The 22,860-nt window shown below is 40.8% G+C and overlaps 1 protein-coding gene and 1 long non-coding RNA gene across 6 annotated transcripts in view; both read left to right on the forward strand.

Moving 5' to 3' along the window:
• Positions 1-9,642: 9,642 nt before the first annotated feature.
• Positions 9,643-11,744, forward strand: LOC120443324. Its single transcript, XR_005615350.1, has 3 exons — positions 9,643-9,722; positions 10,320-10,468; positions 10,819-11,744. It is a non-coding gene; the product is annotated as an uncharacterized LOC120443324 (long non-coding RNA).
• A 2,195-nt stretch (positions 11,745-13,939) lies between these two features.
• shtn3 (shootin 3) overlaps positions 13,940-22,860 on the forward strand; it is a 34,418-nt gene continuing 25,497 nt past the window's right edge. For 3 of the 5 annotated variants that reach the window (XM_039621729.1, XM_039621733.1, XM_039621745.1), the window contains exons 1-2: positions 13,980-14,214; positions 19,138-19,198. In XM_039621729.1, the coding sequence (XP_039477663.1) occupies positions 14,137-14,214; positions 19,138-19,198 (139 nt within the window). In that variant the 5' untranslated portion in view covers positions 13,980-14,136. Of the gene's footprint in view, positions 14,215-19,137; positions 19,199-20,137; positions 20,221-22,860 lie in introns of those variants that run through there. The other 2 variants (XM_031751755.2, XM_039621753.1) reach the window with 2 other exon arrangements.

The following is a 22,860-nucleotide window of genomic DNA, read 5'->3' on the forward strand; positions in this document are numbered from 1 at the left end:
TAACATCAATAAAAGTTCTTACATTTTGTTTTCTGTTCTGTTGTTGAATAAATACATGTTATTTGTTATTCAGTTCAAACTGTGGGTAGAAAATGCTCTGTGACCTGTTTTTTTATGTGTGCCTTTTTTTGTTTTGTATATGTTTCTCCTTTTTGTTATTTATTCCTGTAGCTGGTGTGGAATTCACTTTTTCATAAAATTATTTTAACCATCTCTGGTGTTGATTTTAGTTTTTCACAGAACAAACTTGTTTTAGATTTGAATTAATAAGTTATCATTTTAAGAAACATCAAGTTGATGTTCATAGAAGTACACACATTCGCGCCATCATTTACATACACACACACACACACACACACACACACACACACGCACACATCAGATATCTTTTACTTTGAAATCCAAAGCAAAATGGCCTTGATATTGACAGGGTCCTACTAGAGTACAAGGGTCTGTCATTTGGATCTAGAGTGTGGAACAAGACTAAATGATATTTGTTATTATGTATTTAACGTGTCTGTTAATGTTGAAGGTAAATTCACTCGAAGTTGGTCTTTATTTTGAAATTAGGTTTCCACGTCTCTTGCTGTAATACTCAGACTTGGAGAAGGGCTCATGAGCTTGGACAAAGGAATGCGGAGTAGAGCCACTGCTGCTTTGTGTCAAAAGGGAAAAGTTGAAGTGTTTCAGGAATCCTTTTGTAGGTTTTCCAGGTGCATCCAACTGTGAGGAAATTCAGGGGTAAACCAGGAATCTGTGAAGAGATTATATTTCTCGGCAGACCAGGCAGCACCTTGGAACAGGAGGTGGAGGAACAACGCTTGGGAAAAGAACATGTGGTACACTGTGCTTAATCTTCTGGCACTTTGGACAAGCAGAGGAAAATGGGTGGATGGATTTATGTGTGGTGCTGGAAACATTTTACCAACTTATGAACTTATAAGTCTAAAACAAACAAGTTCATGCCGTGATTGCTGAAATTCCCCATCACCTGAGGGTCATGTGACTCAGTTATCTTGGGTCAGATGTTCTCAGACGTTCGTGTTTCTGCACAGAGCTGAAAGGTTTGAGTTAGACAACTTTTCCACCTTCGTTCGGTTGGTTTCCTGTGCGTGCTCCGCGTGGTGCCCTGCTGTGAGCAGCAGCTGTCCTGCATCACCTGCTGCTGTCACTAACTAAATAAAAGGCTGGTAATTTAATGAAGTCAGACAGGGAGAGCACGTTTGTAGAAGAGCTCGTCATCCCCGTTTCCAAAGTTTCAAGTTGAACTGAAGCTGATAAAAGTTACACTAATGATATTGGTGACTTATTACTGACTTGATTTCGAATCACTATGAGTTTGCTTTGTGTTTGTGTCTGAAATTTGATTTTGATGGGAAACACTCATTGAACAGCTTGCAGCTGATGTTGATGTTCAGTCATGAAAAAAGATCATTTTAACAGCATGTTCTGGTCTCTGAGAGACAACCACCCACAAACCAGACCTGGGACATGTGGAAACGAGCAGAAACACAAATGCCTGTGTGATCAGAGCACAATCATTACTACTGATTGGATGTATCAATGCGTGAAGCATCGGTGTGAGAGGCAGCTATTCAATTACAAAATCAGTTCACTTTTCTGTCATTCATCGGTTATCTGACTTCCCTTTTACAAAGTCTGTTTCTGACAGAAAGGAGTCAACAAGGGCAAAGAGACAGGGTCCAATAGAAGTCAAACAAGAGCTAGCAGCGTACAAGGGTGCCACACAAGAACCAGCAAGGGCTAACATGTGGTCCATGTTTGGCAACAAGGCCAAAGTCACTCAATAGAGGGGCAATATAGACCAAATATGCATCAACTTATTAGGCATAAGCGTGAGAGATTAAAAAGGTTTTGAAAGTAGACATGGTTGCAACAGGCAGCTTGTTCCAAAGAATAAGACCACAGTAACTGAAAGCACCCTCAGCAGGCTGAGATCTGATTCTGGGAACCGTTAAAAGATCTGCATCTGATTACTTGAGAGGTCTGACTGGGTTAGAGAATCAGCAAGTCAGAGATGGGTTTTAACTTGCAGCACAGCACAAAGATGCCATATTTGATCAATGATCAAAACACTTAATTGAGCAGAATTAAGTGAAAATGTAATATTCCCATACGATGACACATCATACATGACCCAGCATTGTTCTAAGAATGTAAACGTTCTTATTATTAGTAGTTTTCACAGCTGCCAGAAAGGGACAGATTTCTGGCTGATCTTAATGAGTGGTCGTTGCGCTCTCCCTCTCTCTCTGGAATTGCTGCATGGAGGATGTAACATCCATGATAAGCGCTGAGGTGTGTGTCCTTGTCAGGAATCAGCAATCCTCAGCTTCCAGGTTAGGAAAAGTGGAACCAGAAGATATTCAAATTCATCTCTCCACAGCTGCTGATGAATTCTACAAAAAACAAAGTTTGTTAAAAACACTTGCAGGTGAATCACCACTGATTTATCAGTGACATCCATTTACTCAAAAATTCCTTATAAGTGGATGACTGGAATATACAGTTTATAATTTTAACAATGTACTGTACAAAATGGAACTATATATATGCAAGATCTGGTGTGATGCTTGTGTGATTTTTAACACAACCCTACAAAACTTTACAATACTCATGCTACTTTACCAAACCTTTGATTACTAGGTGTACATTTCCTGCTTTAAATGCATTCACTCTTTGGATTCAGAAATCTAAGTGATAAGAGGCCAGAAATGTTTGCACTCACTTATGAACCTCAATCGATCAATGTCTTGATGCATGCTCAATCATCTAGGTAAGGAAATCTTAAAAAGCTGATTCTGTTTATCTGGACGTACCTTTTTTTTGTGGGAGAAACGTTTCATCGCTCATCCAATAAAGCTACATCGAGATGCACAGAATCAATGTTTTGGGGTTAAATCAGGGGTGGGCAATCTCAGTCCACGAGGGCCGGTGTCCCTGCAGGTTTTAGATGTGTCCTTGAACCAACACAGCTGATTTAAATGGCTAAATTAGCTCCTCAACATGTCCTGAAGTTCTCCAGAGGCCTGGTAACAAACTAATCATGTGATTCAGGTGTGTTGACCCAAGGTGATATCTAAAACCTGCAGGGACACTGGCCCTCGTGGACTGAGATTGCCCACCCCTGGGTTAAATCAACAGTGTCACCACCCTCTGCTAAGGCTGGAGATAATATAATGAGAGAGAATGAATGAGAGAACTGAAAGCTATCATCTTAATCAGCCTGTCTCAGTTGTTTTAACTCTAAGTATCATAAAATAATGTGGTAACATCTGGACTGACATATTTACTGTCAGCATTTTAATCGCTAGTTTAAAGGCTGTAGGTTGCAGCCATTGCTCAAACACTGTGACAGGTGAGACCTGAGTTTGGGAACCGCACCTAGTAGGTGGAGCTGGTTTTTGTCCCTTTTATAAGCTCAGGTGTAGGCAATTAGGTATTCTCTGGAGCAAACCTGAAGTTGTGAGTGCTTGGTCCAAGCCGTGCAAGTTTGCACTTAACTTTTTTTTAGGAAAGCTTGATGCGGGCCCCCCAGCCTTCTGTTAGAACAGTAGGTCATAGAAAATGTACCACTTTAAATCTCTGCCAAACAGCCAGAGAAAAAAAAAGAAAGGAAAAAAAAGAAGAAAAAAAAAGGGGAAAAAAAGAAAAAAGAAAAAAAAGGCAAAAAAAGAAAAAAGAAAAAAAGAGGGGGGAAAAGAAAAAAGAAAAAAAGAGGGGGGAAAAGAAAAAAGAAAAAGAAAAGAGAAAAAGGAAAAAAAGAAAAAAAAAGGGGGGGGAAAGGGGGAAAAAAAAGAAGACAGATTTAAAGTTATTTGCACCCTTGTAGGTGGGAAACATTACTCCGGCAGAGAAACGTGTAGTGGACTCCACCGCCACTGACCGATATTTATTAGGGTGTGACACGAACTTGTGGACAGGTAACTAAACAATACCGTTGAAGTCAGGTGGGAGGGATACTCCTGCTACATTTTAGCGTCCAGTGTAAGTCATCTCCTGCTTTCATTTACAGAGTACTGAGCTGCTGCTTTGCCGAGTGGATTTCTGGCTGTGGGCCAAGGACCCGATACATCAAATTAAAATTTGTTTTAACCTGGTGTAATTCGACATATTGCAACGGCTGCGGCTGTTGATTTTGATTGGTTTATTTGTTTTATTTTTCTGTATCAATAGGCACTGCAGATATTGATTGTCTTTTAGAGTGATATTAAAAAAAAACCAAAAAAAAAAAACCATAACCAATCGTAGAGATACACCTTTTTATAGTGTTTTGCCCAGTTGGGGTTCAGTGTGAGTTGCCGTCCCTTTTAACGTGTGTAATATGTTGATTTGTTTTTAACAGCTTCCCCGCAACACTTATCCTGTCTCACGGGCAATCATACAATTTTATCGTTTTTTACCGTATCACCCTATCACGGGTCACAACTGTATAAATGTAACAGGGCTCACTGCTGGTTCTAATAGTCTGAGCTGCTTCAAGCTTTATTTGTGAAGAGCACAGAAGCTTACAAAACACGTAGCTAGCTTGTACAGCCGCGACGTAACGTTTTGCTAAGATGACCTTAAAATACAGGGGCTACGTGCAGTGATGCTAGCGTTAGCCATGTTAGCACGTTTCCACAGGTGGTCAGACTGAGTAAACAGATACACACTCGGAGGTTCAGCTCTCGTTTTCACTGCAGGGTGCCTTCATTCATCACATATCCTTGTCAAGTAGAGTGTAAATCCCGAGGCTGAACGGCCTTTGTACAAGCACACACGCTTCTTAGCAGGGCAAAGCTATGAGCACAAACAGCAGCATAGAATAATCCAGACTGTGTCTGTCCAACCAATCAGAGAGCTCCTTACATCCCAAGGTGTGGCTAATTTATTCTTCTTCTCATTGGCAATAACACGTATTTTTATTTTTTGGGGGGAGGGGGGTGACAGAGATTGAAACTTTACTGATAAATTCTCCAAGTAAAAAAATACCAGGGTCCACAAATGTCATATGACAACCTAATTGGCTTACGGGATGTTGACGTCACATATATTTAGAATTTTACAACAAATTTGATCCTTCGATCCTTAAATCCGTAAATAGGGGTGAAAAGCGACAACTTTTACTTTGTTAATAGCAGCATTATGTTCGCAGAATTGAAACGTTCACCAGAGAAGTATTTTGAAACACCTGGATAATTTTCACAGTAACTGTTTACAGATTCAAACATGTCTCAGAGGAAACAACCTTACAGATTTCTAATGTAAGTTTTCTTTCTTTTTTCTGTTTTTCTGTTGTTCACTAACAGAAAAAAGACACACACAGACTCACCTCTACATAGGGATGGGTACCGGTATCCGCTGCCATAGGTTCTGACATAAACGGTAGTAACCAGACCGAAAAGCAGCACACATTTCGGTGCTTTATTTCGGTGCTTTATTTCGGTGCTTTTTTTTTCTTGAGATGTCATACACTTTGGATTCTAGCCAATCATTTGTGCAGTGAGGCACAGCCCCCCATCCCCCGGTGACCCTGCTAGGCCCACCTTCTTAGGGAAACCCTCTGCAGAGGAGCCGAGAGAGCCAGAAACTTGTGAGTTGTGTACGTCCACTCAGGCATAATTCATACTTGCTCTTTAGACAGTTCCTGTCAGAAGGATGAGGCACAGCAGGAGCGTTGGGGGGCGGAAGACGATGCCTCAGTGCCTCTCTCCTTCTGAGATTGTAAAAAAAAAAACTAAAAAACCCCAACTTATATTTACTTATGTACTTATATCTAGGTACTGTCCTGAAGTGCTGGATAACCACTCTTTCTCTCTCTTAGGAAAACCCTTTGCAGAGGAGCTGTGAGAGCTAGAAACCTTTTAGTTTTTTGGCCTCAACATCATATTTATACAAAACTAAATTTTCAGTGAACATTTGATCCCCACTCAGTCGCGACAGACGGCCACCCCTTTCTGAGACTGGTTCTGTCTGAGGTTTCTCCCTGTTAAAAGGGAGTTTTTCCTCCCCACTGTCGCGAAGTCCTTGCTCACAGGGGATTTTGGGGCTTTGTTAAAACAACCACTGATAAGTTCAGTGGCATCATATTTAGGATTCAGCAAATATGTAAATTGATGATTCGTCATCAAGTGAGGACTCATCCATTGGAAAACATATTCGCGAGTCATACTTAGTTGTGTATAAATATGATTTCTGAGACACTAAGGCCAAACATAGACTAATTTGTACAATTGGGGGGAAAAAATAAATAAAAACATTTGGAAGAAATAGATGTGTCATTGTTTCATGTAGATTTCAAATAGCACACCATTTGATGTCAACATTTTTTTTTACATTTTCACTGCTGGTGTGTTATATTCTTATGATTTTGTTCATTTGATGAGTATATCTTTCTGCCTTGCTTCACATATTTACTGCTCCTTGGCTAGCTTTAGTCATGCTAGCATCAACACAGGTAGAAACCAGTTAGAAAACATGGACGACGCGGCAGCTCCCCAAAAATGAAGCCAAAACATCTCTATCGCCCCCTGGCGTCTGGCTGCAGTATAGGTCATAAACCCGGCCTCCTCCATTTAGCGGATTTAGCGGACTGGGGTCAGACTAAAATAAATTCTCCTCATATAAATGTTTTCCAAACATTTTTGTTATCAGTTCTCATCACGCAGATTTATGTCCAAGGGGTCTCCTTTCCCATAAGTTTGATTCTAATTCCTACCACAGTGATGTTAAATTGGGGTGTAACGTCATCATAACAGCTTTGACTGGCAGCTGCAGTCACGGAGAAACTTGCGTATCTCTGTTCGGGAATAGCAGATAGAGCATAGGCTCTGAGAGGAGGGCCAGCGTTTACGCTACGAAAACACGACCGAGTGTTTTAACCTGACAGCCTGAGGTGTTCTTCAGTAAACTGGACTACCCGACTGAAGGACCCGAGGCCCCGCTGCACTTTTTCGGTAAGTTAATCGTGTTTGTAAGCTAATCCGTAACTACCGTCCTTAGATAGGTCCTGAGACCTAGCTAGCTAAGATGAGCACTCGGCTGTCGGGGGAACTTGTTTTGTAAAGTTCGTTTAGCTAATCTGTGCAGGTGAATGAATTTACCCTGACTAAAGAAATCAAGAGAAACCCCCTGGGCTGCTCAGTCATTAATTACTGTTACTGTACTTTTAGTACAAGTATTAGTCTGCAAAAGCAACAGGCTGCACTCTGCTTCAGCTCCTGTGCAGAGCTGATTATTAAATATCTTCAAACAACAGCATCTTTCAGTCTCTTGCCACATCTGTAAAGACAGTAACACCAATTTTTTTTTTTTAAAAGCTTGTACTTCAGTGACTCCTCATTAATCATTAACTATGGATTAAACTCTAGAAATGAAAAAATGTAAGAGAAGAACTTCAGATCCTGGGTGTGTGAGGACAGAGAAGGATCAGCTTTATTTCAGATTTGAGAAATAAACTTTATATTTCAGTTTGTGATGATTCTGTTCTCTTTGTGATTACAGGAGCTGTCCTCACATACCCAGGATCTGAAGCAGACAGATCATCCAACATGTTCACATGTTAACTGAAAAATTAACTGATGAAAACAAAGGTTAAAGTACCACATGTGCTGTCAGTGAAAGCTGCAGCTGTTTTATTGATAAAGTTAAAGACAAAAAATCAAAAGGATTAATCACCCATGTAACTGTGTCACTATATATCAGCATTAACAGGACCTCAGTTTCATGTTTCAGAGAGCTGCTGATCTCAGACCTGCACAGCTTCCATTTTAAACACTTGATGTGCTCTTCATGCAGCTGAGTACATCATTTGATTTTCTCTGACACAATTAAATAAAACCTGATGAAGGTCAAAGGTCGTCACTTGTATGTTGAACTACAAACTTGTCATCTGGAATTCTTTCAGTTTTTTGCAGATAGTGTGTTATTTACTATAAAGTGATTCAGAGTTATTCATACCAGAGTAACCAGAGAGGATCATATATTTTTTAAATATATAACTTTCTACAGGACTGAATATAATATCTTTATGTAAAAGTCCGGAGCCTCTGGGGAGTATCCGAGTATTTATAACATTACACAAACCAAAGGTCTCCATCACAGTGTTCATGAAATGCTGGGTGTATCCATCTCCTGGGGCGGGCCTACAGTGGAGGTCTGAAGATTTCCCTGTGAGGGAGCTGCTGGTGAAGATCATGAGTCCTGCTTTATCAATACGATGAGCGTCAGTCTTCCTGGTGTTTCTTAAATGATGCCTCTCTCAGTGGGTCAACAGAACTTCTGGCACAGCTGTGATGAAAGAAAGAGAAGAAGTTTCTCCAAACCTCTGGACCCAGGAGACCCAGCTTAGTCCTCATGATCTCCCTCATTAGTTTCTCCCCAGGGTGAATGTAGCTGTTGATATAATATGGACTCTATTATTAAATGAGAAGAACAAATTAGACTACACTACTGAAACGTTCTGCTGCTCTTTTTAAAGTTTCCATGTTACCAGGATGTAGACGGCTCTGAAGAGTTAAACACTTTTAGATCCATTACACTCACAGTCTTATGTTAAAATCTCAAAGGACAGCATTATATTTTTGATATTAACAGTAACTCTGGGCCTCTGTGTAGTGTGCAGCTCATCTTATCGCTGTCTAAAAATGAATAACAAAACGTAAGGAGTGCTGAATCCTTCAATAATACAGAATATTAGAGTAACAGGTGTGTCGATCGCATCGCTAACTAGCTAGCAACAAGCCCCCAACACATTGCTTATGCTAGCGGCTAATCTAGCAAACGAATTGACAACAGAGTGATTTTAGATGTTGTAGAACTATAAGATGTTAAGCTGTGTGTCTTTTTCATAACAGTGACATGGTTGTATTTACCTTAATTCAACGAGTCGTCAGTCGCGGTAAACCCATCAGCAAATAAACTGGAGCAGCCGTGCTACGTAAAAAGTGTAGGGCGGGAGCATGACACAGTCGCTCCACCTCAAGTCACTACTGCCAGGCAGTGTTGCCAACTCCTCAGTAAGGAAAATCGCTATTGGCTGTCCTAAAAGTCGCTAGAAGTCGCTAAATGACGTCATCACCTAATTTGCATAATTGGTCACGCTAATATAATTGTAACCTATGTTGTTGGAGAGAGAAATAACATCGTGGAAGAGACATAAAGTGAGTAAAAAACGTCCTAAATGCATTTAGAGTTTATTTAGAACTACAAATTAAATTTCTTTTAGCAATTATTGTTTTTTTAATGTCACAATTCCAACCCTGCTCCTTTACCCGGGCTTGGACCGCAAAAGTGACCGAAATAGGCACTCTGGTGGAGTTACTTTGTGTTTGTGTGTGTTTATAAGTAGTTTTAAACCTTGTGATCCACAAAACAGCAGAAGAGTAAAAGATTAAAAGAAGAACTGACTGCGTTACAGCACCCGCTGCTTGTTGAGAGTAAAAGCGATACGCGCTTTCACGTCTTTTTTTAGCGACTTTTTATAGAAAAAAAGTCGCTAGGGGGTCTGAAAACTCGCTAAATATAGCGACAAAGTCGCTAAGTTGGCAACACTGCTGCCAGGACTCGAGAAGGGTCTGGCTGCAGCCACTGTGGAGCTCCACAGTAACCGGAAACACGTGACCTCCACAGTAGCCGGAAACACGTGACCTCCACAGTAGGCAGAAATACGTTCCTGCGTGGATCATCGACTGCGGAAATCTTGCAAGTGGATCGTAAAGGTTGGGACAGTCTTTCATGTATAAATTTGCAGTTAATAATTATATAATTTTAGGAATCAGCTAGTTTGCTTACACTAATTACGTTGGCACTTTGTTAGCGTTACAACAACGGTCATACCTCCGAACTATCTAAACTTTAGTAAGGAATGTGTGTACTTTTGACACCTCTGGTTAGCATTTAGTGGTCAGTTTCAAACGTATTTATTTTTTGCTTGTTATTGAACTACTTTTCACTATCTGTAACATCAATGCACATTGTTCAATTTACTGCATATTGCACTTTATTCATGTCTCTCATTCCACCTGCAAAAACATTGTAAAGTTTGTCACAAAGAGGTTTATATATGTATAAATACTAATATTCTCTATTCCATTCTGTTCTGCTTTTTTATTGCCCAGATATTAGTTAGCCTTTGTTAAATTGTCTGTTATATGTCAATAGATACGTATGCCACAAATAAAAGTGTTTTGTAAATTATGTTTTTGTAAAGAATTTTCTCCACAAATCTCTTACATGCTAACTGTAATGTGTTATTTCTGCTAAAACCTGAACTTAAATGTGTATATGGTGTTTATCTGTTTTTCTTTCTGTTTTAGATGCTCATATCAATTTGGAGTTCTGCCTCCAAGCCAGAATTGCAGTAATGCACCACGTGTTGGCTGTTTCACTGCCCTCTGTGCCCCACTTTCAGCCCTATTGTCAGGAGCATATAAATGGACACATTAAAATGCTTTGCCTTTCAAAGGTATGTTGGTATTAAATATACCTCATAGTTAAAGTTATAAATATGCTCTTCTTTTCAGCACTTCTGCAGTCTCTTTGTTGACTTAAAAGTTGCTTTTCACATTGTACAGTTCAGTGCATTCATCAGCGAGAGAAAAAAGCGTGTTTTCCTTAAATATTTTTTTTTCCTGTTCACCACATTTCCTGACAGCTCTTGTGATCCATACGATTTTGCTTTCATTATTGAGGATGGCTTGGATATTTTTGTTAATATGTACAATCCGATTGTTAGATAAACTGATTGCATTCTATACAACTACATTTAAATTACATGTTGTTTTTTGTTTTTTTGTTTTTTTTTCTCTCTTACAGACAAAATGATATACCGGTGCACTTTCACTGCCCTGTCTGTAACATGACAGTCATACAGCGTGGGGATATGGCAAGGCAATTTTTCTCATGTCAGCATTCAGGACTGCTCCCCACTGAACTCTCCGTGGAGCCCCATCTCCCTCTCGATGTCTTGTCTCCAGTATCTAAACCATTTTCTGAATCTTCAGTAGAACATTCATGTGCTCTACCCTCTGTGCTAAATGAAACTGTGGCTTGTGGAAAGTCCTTGAAAATGAAACGCCCTCACTGTGGTCTTAGTCTTCTTGAAAAAAAACTTCAAGGCTCACATGATGAGGAGGCATTCAAACAGATCAATAAATGTTTGCCTGGCCTGTCATCTGCAGTGTTTTTGTGTAGAGGGACTTCTTCCTCTTTGTTTTTCAGTTTGCAGAGGACATGGAGCTCTTTTTAAAAGCTTGTGCTGATGAGCAGGGACTACGGGTCAATGCGATGTTTGACATTTAATGGACAGATGAAGGCACTGGCCGTATTTCTATTTTTTATGTGTTGTTTGTTTTTCAGTGTACAGAATTCCAGTTAAACGTGTTATTAAATATCCACTTGTTTCCATGTCCATACTTATAGTAAAAAAATTAAGTGTAAATGCAACAGCATTGTTTATACTTGTAACTTCAGAGTAAAAAGCTTATTGTTGATATTAACATTAATATATTACCCTGTAATCAATAATATTTTTATACATTTTACGCATTAACCCTCTGATCTCTATCCTGGCCATTTGTGGCCACTTCACTTCTTCTTTTTTTGACTACTACACTGCAGTGGATCAAAAGAATGACACAGGTTTGATCTTAAGGATCTAATACTTGTGTGTGTTTGTGCATGACATTGCAACGCAAATATGTATTTGCAAGATAAACTGAAATAAATTATGACGCATCAAATATTACACAGGCTGCAGTGAATTTTTGTTGATACTGGCTATTGAGATTTGAGTTTCCCAGTCACTAGCTTTGAAGCACATGCTAAAAACACTTTTACTCTTGTACATTTCATAACAAGACACCATAGCCAAAATATTAACAAAATATATATTAATAAAAAAATTCAAAGCTGCAGCTGCAGCACATACAGCAACAAACACTGTTAGTAAATGTGTCCGGGAGTTTATGCAGGTGCAGAAAGTGCTGTTGCTGTAAGTAAACCTAACAGCTTCCAGATCACTTATTTTTCTGGAAAGATGGTAGGAAGGGCATCACTGCTCATTTCTATAATCTCCCAGATCTTGGAATACAATGCCTTTGTACCATGAAACCACTTCACAGTACTAGGAGTCCACTAAAACCTACAAAGAGAGTGATCCTGGAAGAAATGGGGCACACACTAGTGACCTCAACAATTGCAAGACAGCCGTTTCCCCGATGCTCAGATGGGGAAAAAAAGGAAGTTTCATGAAAACATTAGGACATTATCACCGTTTTATCTGAAAAGTTAATGGTAATATATAACCTAACTGGCTAAAGAGTAAAAAAATTAGATACAATTTTGATTTTGATGAAAAGGACTGGTGCTATTTTAAAGAGTCACGTCGGTAAAAGTAGATAAATGTTTTAAGAAATATACATTTTATAGCATTTTGTGAGCATACACAAAAAGTGGCCATTTTTGGCAACAAACAAGGGTGCAAAATGTTTCGTCGGCATTGTTGTGTTTGTTTGGGAGAAAACTTACAAACATACAGTGCAGCACTTCAGGGTTACACTGCTAGCGATTGAAGATTTATGTAAATTCGACAAGCTAAACGCATTCTGTACTGTACAGCAGCAGTCCCCAACCTTTTTTGCACCACGGACCACTTTAATGTCAGACAATATTTTCAGGGAACGACCTTTAAGGTGTCGCGGATAAATACAACAAAAGAATAAAAAAGAAACTGTGGTATTTTGTAAATATAATAATAAACGTGACTTGAGCTGTGTGCCAACAACAATCACAGTGACATCCTCCTCTCTGCTTCTTAATGCTCTCTGGTCGCTATGGTAACGGGTAAATAGTTCTTTCAAAATAAGACACACAACTACAACCATACATTTCACACCGGAGCCTCAACTCTCGCGGAACGGTACCAAAGGACTCCTATTAGGGACCGCTCCTGTACAGGAGACACTGGACTAGATTGATTGACAGTGGTCTACAGCAATCAGAACGCACAACACGATGTGCTGTAAAAAAAAAAAAGAAAAAAAAAAAAGAAATCAGCGAAACAACCAGTGTTGCGGAAGGTGCGCCGCGTTATAGCGAGGGACCACTGTACACTTTTGGCCACGAACAATTTAGGGGATGTTGAATTTTTTTGAACAAACCCAGAGTGTTAAAAAAAACCCCACTTAAAACCATTTTTATTTCTCAGCAGCATCAATAGGAGCAAAAACGCAATTTAGTTTTCGCTGTCAAAGTCGATTTAACTGAAGTTACGTGTTTCCGGTTACTGTGGAGGTCACGTGTATCCGGTTACTGTGGAGCTCCACAGTGGCTGCAGCCAGGTGCTCTTGCAGGACTCTGGCTCCAAAAATGTAAGATGGCAGCCTCCACAAGCAGGATATTGTGGCTTCATTATTGCACAATGGGAGGAGGTGCTGTCGTGTTGTCCATGTTTTCTTGATGCTAATTTGCATTGCAGCAGTATTTTTATAATTAAATTGCTAATCCAAACAAACATTAATCCGTGAGCAAACAGGAAAGGGAAATGGATTTTAAAAGGAGGTGTGGAATCACCATTTTAAATTGTGTTTTAAAAAACATTTTGAAAATCAGTTTAAATTGGAATTCGAAAATGGTTTTTGAAACGAGGTTTTTATTGACATTTAAATCTTTTTTTTGTTAAATTCATTATCAAATTTAAGTATTTATTGATGGATTAATAATTCACTTTGAAAAATGTATTTAAAAATAGTGTTTAGATTAAATGATTTAAAAAATCAATTCGAAAATGAATTTACAAATGCAGAATTCATTCTACAATTTATTATTTAAGCACAGAATTCTTTATTTCGATGTGTGGCGCTTGTGGTCCTCCATAGCAGGAGGCGATCAGGGGAGCAGGATGACGCTGTCAGTGAAGGGAGGAGGAAGAGGAGGAGGGTCCTGTCCGCCGGCGGCAGCAGCATCGCACTGAGCCGCTCTCCATCCCATGTGCTGCAAAGGGAAGAAAATGGGCTCACGTTCAGACATGTGCTCCTAGAATTTCTGCTCTGTTCGGCTTTCCTGTTTTAAAAAAAAATATATAGCTGGTGATAAGAATACATCAGCGGTCTGGAAGAGAATTTATCAATCAAAATGCTTCCCTGCTCACCATCCGCGCAGATGGAGGGATGCGAGGAGGAGGAAGAGAAGGACGCGCACATGCAAACAGAGGTAAAATGACACAAACGTCTCCTGTGCTGACTTCCGACACTCCAAATCACCGTGTGAGAGGCGAGCATGTATGCGGGAGACCGAGCGGCTCTGTTGCCCCTGTGGGACATTTCGCCGGCCGGCTTCTGCTGAAGGAGCTCAGACATCAAAGAGCCGGACCCCTCCCTAAATCATGCTCTTCACGCCATGTAAGCGAACTGAACCAGTCAGTGAGGAGAAATGATACGAATAGCACAACTACATCTCCCTTCACGGGGAAGTTTCTGTGTTTAAAACACGCTGTGTGTCTTTTTGTGTAAAAATGTGCGGAGTGAATGAGGCTGCCGGTTTATTCTGGACCGTGTGTCTTACTGCGTGCTCCCTTACAATAGACAGAACGAAAAACGCCTTAAACCATGTTCTCACACCATCAGGGCTTGGCTATGACCCCAAACACCTGCATGGTAGGGGTGGGCACAGGGGAAGTGAACCCCAGACCCCATTTCAGCCTTGCTCTTGGAATTTAGTTGCCCCACCCTTTGACCTCCAAGAGCGAAAAATACACTTAAAGTTGAGGTGGGAACTAAACCATCAACCGTTAGTGCTTATTCACCTGCTTCCTGCCCCCTTTTGATGGCTTTATGCCCACTTACATATTGGGAATCGGACCCTCAAACCAAAGTGTGTCAGTGCCGTGCTCTGATGTTCAAAGGCAGTAATGAATCACTAAGCTACATGCTCGATCAGAGTCAGGGTCCCATCAGAAAATTGTGTTTTAGCACCATCCTGTGCAGAGAAATGTATTTGTAGCTGTTTTGTGGGTGAAGAAGAATAGAAAAGAGTCAGTCTTACTCACATTCTAATTTAACCTGCTAATATTAAACCAGTTTGCTTTAGTTTCTTCTTGAACTTTGTAAAGAATTAAGTTATAATCCAAGACAAGAGCAGAGTCTTAGGGTCGTATTGCAGTTTTTATAGGTTTCAGCTAAATTTCCTGGTCTTCATTTGGCTCAGGCATTCTCCCAGACACCCACCTCAACCATGATCATATAGATAAAGATCCACACTTTAACTGTACACTGGTAATTACCGTATTGGCTTATCAAGGCCCAGCTGTGAAGCCTCGAGCTGGATGTTTTAAATGCATGAGTGAGGCGTGGATCCATGAAACACTGCATGATCACTGCAAAGAAAGAAAAGCATCTACATTTTAGGTAAATCTACCTACTGTCTACAAGGATTCAGCCAAAAGAAAAGAGCTCAACCTTCCAGGTATTATCATGTGTGCCGGCATTTATTACTGAAAGGAGAATGATTTGACCATGTTTTAATATTGTAATTGTCACAGTGCAAAGGAAATGAAAAAATATTCATAATAACAGTTTGTTTCCATTAAAATTAAAAGGAAATGAGTATCAAATAGCTTTTGGGACTGCTGCTCTGATAGGTGGGTGCGGAATAGGTTTTTTGCCGTGGTCGCTGGGAACTGCAGGAGATCGAACCGCTCAACCAGGCAACCTCAGTGCCTTGCTGTGTGCTGATGAACCGGCTGCCCTCACTGTGCTCCTGAGGGAAATCTAAGCTGACAGTGTGTGAGGCTGCAGGTAGAGCCGGGCAAAAGTGGGACAAGTGCTTCCTGCTGCTGGAGGAAAGAGAGAGAGAGCACGAGCGAGCGAGCTGGATGTTGAACGTCCTTTTCATCCTTTTTATCTGAAGAATGTCGGTTTTGTCGCAATTCAGCCCTTTTCATGGCCTCGAACTTTGACCACTGATATCAGATCAAGCACCGTTTTCCTGTCAGCATCAGGACGTCATGAACACATCAGTGTCACTGACACAAAATAGATCCAATCAGACTGTGTCGATCTGTTTGTTGAGCTTTTTAGGTCACATCTGTGAAATGTAATGTAAGGGGAGCTGAGGATGGTGAAGCATCAGTTTAGGCCTACACCCCAAGAGCAGTTTAGGTTCTTAGAGCTCAAACCTGGAATTGCTGGTGTCTGTCGGTCCTAGCTTTTAATGGAATAACATTTAACAGGTTTAAGAATTCCAGAAATTAGCCCCAGCTCTTCAAGTAGCTGAAGTTACACCTCTGACATCGGTGTGTGCAGGTGAAATGTGTGCAAATAGGTCTTACATTACAAATCACAAGACGAGCGAGCACCATATGTAAGGGAAAAAAAGGCATCCCAGAATTTATATCCATATGTGGGATTTTGCTGTGTTGTCACTTCTCCGTTTTGTCAAGTGTTGGTACGTCATCCACAAAATGTCCTCCATCAGGGTCAGAAACACCAGCTAGCTTTAGGATCTTCAATGGAAAATGTGGTCAGATGTGTCCCTGACCACCTTGTTCAGTGGTGTAAATGACCAAAGAGCAATCTGTCTTGGTGGTCATTCATGATCTAGTCTGCCTGTGACTATAATACTAGGTCATTATGGCCACACAGAGTGAAACTAATGGTGCTCTGTGAAAAGTTGGTTCATCAGCTGCAAGTTGCTCTGTAATGGCAGATTAAGCCAAATAACTAACATTTGTTGGAACGACCACAGCGTAAATAAAAAGTAAGGGGGGAAGCCACCAACATTGAGTCACCCAGCGGTTTGTAGAGTGTTGCGAAGCTTCAGGTTTGGCCTTTCATCCGTCACCATCTTTGTTTCATTTAACCTGCATCATGAGGTGGAGGTGACTGAGAAAGTCTAATCCACCTTTCCAATCCCAGAGCAGCCACACCCTGATGCAGTCACAGCTTCACCTCCTGTGGATCAGAAGTAGAAAAAATAGAGGCTTAAGATGCCTTTGAGCCCTGTGCACACTCTGTGGAAACAGCCAGTCTGTGTTTGCATCACACCCAGCTGCTGCATCAGTCAGATGCTTCCCCTGTATTTACCAGTGACTGATGACCACCTGAACACAAACCCCTGATGAGTACAGTATGGTCACCGTGGGATTTGTCCAGGCTTTACAAGCAGACAGTAACTGCCTGAATGCATCTTTAAATTGCTGATGGGCAAACGATGATGGACACTAAAAGCCACAAAGGAGACATCATCTTCTATTTCTGAGAACTATAAAAATCGAACCTCTGTAAGTCCAAAAGTTCAAATCATCAGTCCTTGAAGGAGCCTGTATTTGGGCCACCAAGAAAATTCACTTCACCTTGACTGACTATAAAACTCGTCCCCAGTTTCTGCCCTTTGGCTCATCTTATGTCAGTCCATCTGAAGTAGTTACCTCCAATGACCGTGTTAATGACATACTGCATGTGGACATACCATTTGGCCTAAAATTTCATCGTTTTAACCTTGTATTTGTGCATTTCCTTACACCACTACGTTGGGAGTGATGTGCCTTGTCACGTGTGACATCACTGCAGCGGTCCGATGGAGCGTGTAAAAGGTAAATCTTTTTAACGGTGCACTCCCTGCAGGGGTCTGATTCTGATGAATCTACAGAGTTTGGCTGTTGCCAGTTTGCATCAGTCATATGTTAACCATTATATTTGTTTCACTACATTGCTCCAGAAAATGAGCTTGGAGCTAATCAGTGTTCTCCTGTATGCAGAGAGTGATGTTTCATGCAGTGCGTCTGTACTCTGGAGGTTGTTTAAACCCACAGGGAGATGTTTCTTTGCCTGTGTACTTTTGTTTTTTGCTGTGCAGGAGGTCACTGAAAGCTTTACGAGTTCCAATTACCATTTTAAATTAATCGTGTGCAGAGCACAGCAGCACTGCAGATACTCTGTTACTGGCTGTGGTCACTCAGGAGGGCACTGTACTTCTGTCCTGTAAGAGGAAGGAGATATGAATGATGGGATGATAATCCAACAGTTACTTTTCTGCTCAGTGAGTAAGCACAGACGTATATCTGAGAGACGGCTGGTCAGAAAGAAACCGTCATCATCCCAAAGCTTCTTGGGGCTGCTCTTTTATTTACACGATGCCACCACACACCTGGCTTCACCTGTTTAATTTAGCAACATGAATCCTTTCATATATCAGGCAACTCTGTCAATGTTGGTAATACGGGGAGATTCTATCCAGCTGTGCGTGTTTTTCTCAGTCAGAGTGGAAATGCATGTTTGGGTGTGGAGGAAAAGTTGATCTGTCTTTGAGTTATGGCCTTTCTGGCTTTTTCTATGGCAGGAGTCAAGTCAGCAGGAGCAGAGTGAGTCAGTCTGTTATCAGAGGTGATGGGCTGTCAGTGTTATTACAGAAAGCCAGGCAGCATTTTAAGACGATGGAAGAGGGCAGCGCAGCCTTCAGCACGGAGGGGCATCGGGCAAAATGAACGTTTATCTGGAGGACGTGGTGGGAAGGAAGTGCTTGTGATGCACTTTCAGTGTTAGCAGCTAACACTGCTAACACTTCCAGATCTCTCAGCCTCCTGTCGCTGCAGTGTTCTAAGCATTACTTCATATTAGCCACATTCAGAAAAGATTAATATTATTGTAGGATTTTAAACGTTGGTGTCACCAAGTAAAGTAATGCCAGTGAATCTTAGCAATCAGAGCTTGAGAATCACCAGATGCATGCAGCTAATCCTGCAGAAATATTCTATAGTGGCAGCAAGGTCATGGTTCGTACCCGCCTAACGTGTGGGTGAGTATTTCTGTGAGGGGTCTGCGTGTTCTACCTGTGCCGGTGTTGGTTCTCTCCAGGTTCTCCAGCTTCCCCAAAGGTGTGCGTGTTAGGTTAACTGGTGACTCTCGATTTGCTGTAGGTTCTGAATGATTGTTTGTCTGATGCACCAGCTTCCAGGTCCTGCTCGTTGCCGGCCTGCTGAAAGTGTTTCAGGATAAAATCGCTGCTTTGTCACAGCTGAGTGTGTAAACGGTTGTGCATGTGTGGGTGTAACTTCACTCTGCTGGTATCAGTGACCTGTACGTTCAGCCTGTTGTGGAACACGATCTGATGGGTTGACCCTGCTGTCTGCTCCTGCAGTGCAACAGACTGACAGAGGAGAGAGACGAGGCCGAGAGACAACTCAAACACATCAAGAGAGGTAAGTCCAGCTTGTTTACACCTTCTCAGACTCTCAAACGTACGTGTTTTGAAGCAGGAAATGAAATTAAAGAATCTTTGCTAAACAACAAAGTTAACCTTCAACAGCTATAACAACCAATAATGGAGTGACAGACATTTATTCTGCAGACATTAGTGCTCTATAGAGGATGAATAATACCAAGTCTAGTGATCTTCTTAGTTTTAAAAGCAGTCAACTCTGAAAAACCTTCACACATTTCCCATCAGAATTAGCTGATTGGTTTTTTTTGTGCAACAACTTGTATATCTAAAATTTTTTACCTTCATACTATGAATATTTTCCCAGTTACAGGCCCTAAAAGTACATGGGTGTGGCTTCGAATTTTTCTTAATGGTTTTTAAGCCTTATAACTTTATAAAACAGAAGATATCTATACCACATTTCCTGGTCCTAAACACAAGCTTTGTACCCTGGATGTTTGATCTGTACCCTGAAGATCCAGCTACTCCTGGCATTTCCTGTCTGCTCACTTTGACCTTGGGATAAACTGGTTTAGAGTTTCTGGATCAGCCCATATTTGTTAATGGTTTCTAACTTACTCCTCATTTTTCTTCACCTGTCAGATTTCCATTTAGTAAAGTCTTCATCCTCCTAGAGGTTGCCGAAAACTATAATTATCATTTAAAAGTATAAAAAAAATTAATTGGTGCCATTAATCCTTCAGCGCACACAGACAAATACTTATCTCCAGATATCATATACCACAGAGCAGCCTGACACCTCATCCCAGCGAGCCTTCACTTCCTCCCTCCCTCTTCACGTTATTCGTCTTTGCCTCTGCTGGCATGACATCACCAACATCTTGTCCTCTGAACAGGTGTGTTTAAGAGGGTGTCACCCGTTTCTATGGTGACTGTCAGTTTAGTCGGCCAGTTGTAGGGGAGCACTTTTGTTCTGAGGAGTTTAACTCCTGATTCTAAAACTGAGGAAACGCCAGCACTTACCTACGGCTCCCATGCCTTCCATGATTATTCACAGAGGTAAGAGAAGGTTTACTGATGTTTATCAATTATAGAAGCATGTAGGAGTCAAGTGTTTGCATAGCTAACTGATTATGTGTGGGATGGATAAATTAGTGGTGCTAAATGTCAGTTTAGGATGCTAAAATTCAGACTACCAACTTTTTCATATTCAAAAGGCTTATATTCGATATTCTTGTAGATTTAGCCATATTAATGAACACACAAGCAAACATTTGTCTTCCAGAAAGATTCCGTTTGAATTTTCCTTTTGTGCTCAGAGAAGCGGGTCAGTGATGTCAGTCGGTTCGGTCAGTTGTGTGTCTGTGGGCGAGCTGTTATTGTCCAAAGGTAACAGGAGAACCAGGCGCTCTCCATCTGTGGCTTGTCCTCAGGTGACGTTTCAGTAAAACAGGGCGATTCCGAGTCATCGCCTACCTCCCCCTAACTACAGCAGTTCTTCCTAAATCTAACAGTGTCGTGTGAATGTCTGATTTGAGGATATTTATGTTTTACTGAGCTCCTTTGTTGTTTTAACTTAAATGGAGGCATTCGGACGATCTCACCAGTTAGTGTTCGTGGTCCCCTGAGGATGAACTCTAATGATGCTGTCAGGGCTCATCCTCTACATCTGGTGTCACCACAGGGCATGACACCGTATTTTTTAACCTTCTATGAACATAAGTTAACAGCTGTTGGATAGATTACTGAGAATTTTGATAAACTCCATCTTGGCCCCCAGAGGATAAATCCTAATTCAGCTGACATTTTCCTGACTGCCATCAGGTCAGACTTTTTATTTGACCTTTTAATTTGCACAACGTGGTCATCTACATTCGTGATCCTGCAGTGAGACTGACCTTTTGTATATTTAGCATTTAATGCATTGCCATTAAACTTAGTGCACACGAACATGATCCCAGCAGCATTATATTAATCACACTGGTGATTTTTACTGCCTGGCATCATCAGGTTATAATTAGCGTTACCAGTTATTGGGTTTATGACCAGCTAACAGCCTTTTCTTTCCTTAGTGTTCTGTGAGGATGATTAAACTGACATGCTACAAGCTAAACTAAGATTGCAATCATTGCAGAGATCATTATAATAAAGCATCAGCTTTAACCCTGATGCAGCATTTGTGTTATATAATTAAGAGCACAGAGCTGCCGTTGTGGCTGCAGACTTTCAGTCGGTTGTAATTTTGTCTAACTGAGCCAAGCACGAGCAGCTGTTGTTAGGGCGGGGCCTGTGGCTAATGGGGATGAAATAAATGAATAAATTAACAAATGTTTGTTGGTTTAACTGGCGTTTAAAGAAACGTGAGCTGAGTTATCCAGCTGGTGTTTTGTTGAGGTCTTCAGTGACTGTCAGATATCGCAGTCCTCTCTTAGAACTCAATAATGTTCATATTAAATGGTAATGATGTGGCAGTTTAAAGTGCACGGCATGCTCCTAATGGAAGGAAATGATTGTCTTTCATATTTTGCAGTTTAAAGTAGAGTCAGTATACAATACAACAATCGGCAACAGCGTAGCATTACACACGCAACAAAGAGGCCTTCCTGTTTGCAGTCCTTATGTTTAACAGGTGCAAATTAAAATCTGGGTGTTTAAAATTTTTATCAGAAAGGTTTGTGTTCATTTGGGGATTTTTCTCAGAACGTTTCATGGAAACCTGTGAGAAAAACATATTTTAGTCTTTTAATCCGACTCAAGCCTCAAACTGCCAGAAAAGTGTCAGAAAGTTGTTGTCAGCAGCAAAACTGGACCTAAGATCCTCAGCAGTGTCAGCAGAATGCTGATCCTCCTTTTCACCGTGGGTCTCGTCACTTCACCCGCCCAGTCTATCGTTCATTCACTCATTTATTCATTCACCGCCTTCCCCCAGAGAAGACAGCAGTCGCTCTTGTCATGTTATTCTCATGAATTATTAAAACCTCCTCACATGAATAATTCAGCAGCAGAAAACTGGGGACGGACGAGGGTGTGTGTGGGAGGGGGGTGGCCTCGTCTTGCCTGACTCTTTATCCACTGTGGTCCTTGAAAGGCCCTTTCTACCTGTTCCTCAATAATTGATGACCGTGTTCTAATGGCTTTAATGAGGGAGACTTGGCTGCCTGGCAGGTACTTGATTTTGAGCTCTTTTGGAACTCAAAGGCCAGTCTGAGATTAAGTGAGCATAAAACAGTGAAAACATGACCTGACCTGAGTCTCTGTGAGATAATAAACTGGCCTCAGTGACAGAGGATCCTATTCACACTGAGAGCGAACATAACTAACTGACTTTATTACAATCCTGTGAGTAAAGTAACAGGATACGTACATGATTATGAAACTCACTCAAAATTTCACATTTTTGTATTTTTGCACCTCCTGTTTATATAAGTTTAATTTAAGCATATTTCTGTTAACATATTATAATTAGTTGGTCTCAAAAATGATTGTGGTTAAAAAGTCCACCTCGGCATCACCCTGTTTGCTTCTACTGCTGTTACATTTCTTCTGTGAGTGCAGTTCTTATAAGGTATTTTTAAGGTTTTAACTTTATCTCCATTTATTGATTCCCATTGTAATTGTTTAGCATAAAAAATTATCAGTTAAATATTTGTTCCTTTTCACAAAATCAGTCTCTAAATATTTAATGTTTGTTGCTCATAA

This window comes from Oreochromis aureus, linkage group 2, assembly GCF_013358895.1.
Source record: "Oreochromis aureus strain Israel breed Guangdong linkage group 2, ZZ_aureus, whole genome shotgun sequence".
Lineage (NCBI taxonomy): Eukaryota > Metazoa > Chordata > Actinopteri > Cichliformes > Cichlidae > Oreochromis > Oreochromis aureus.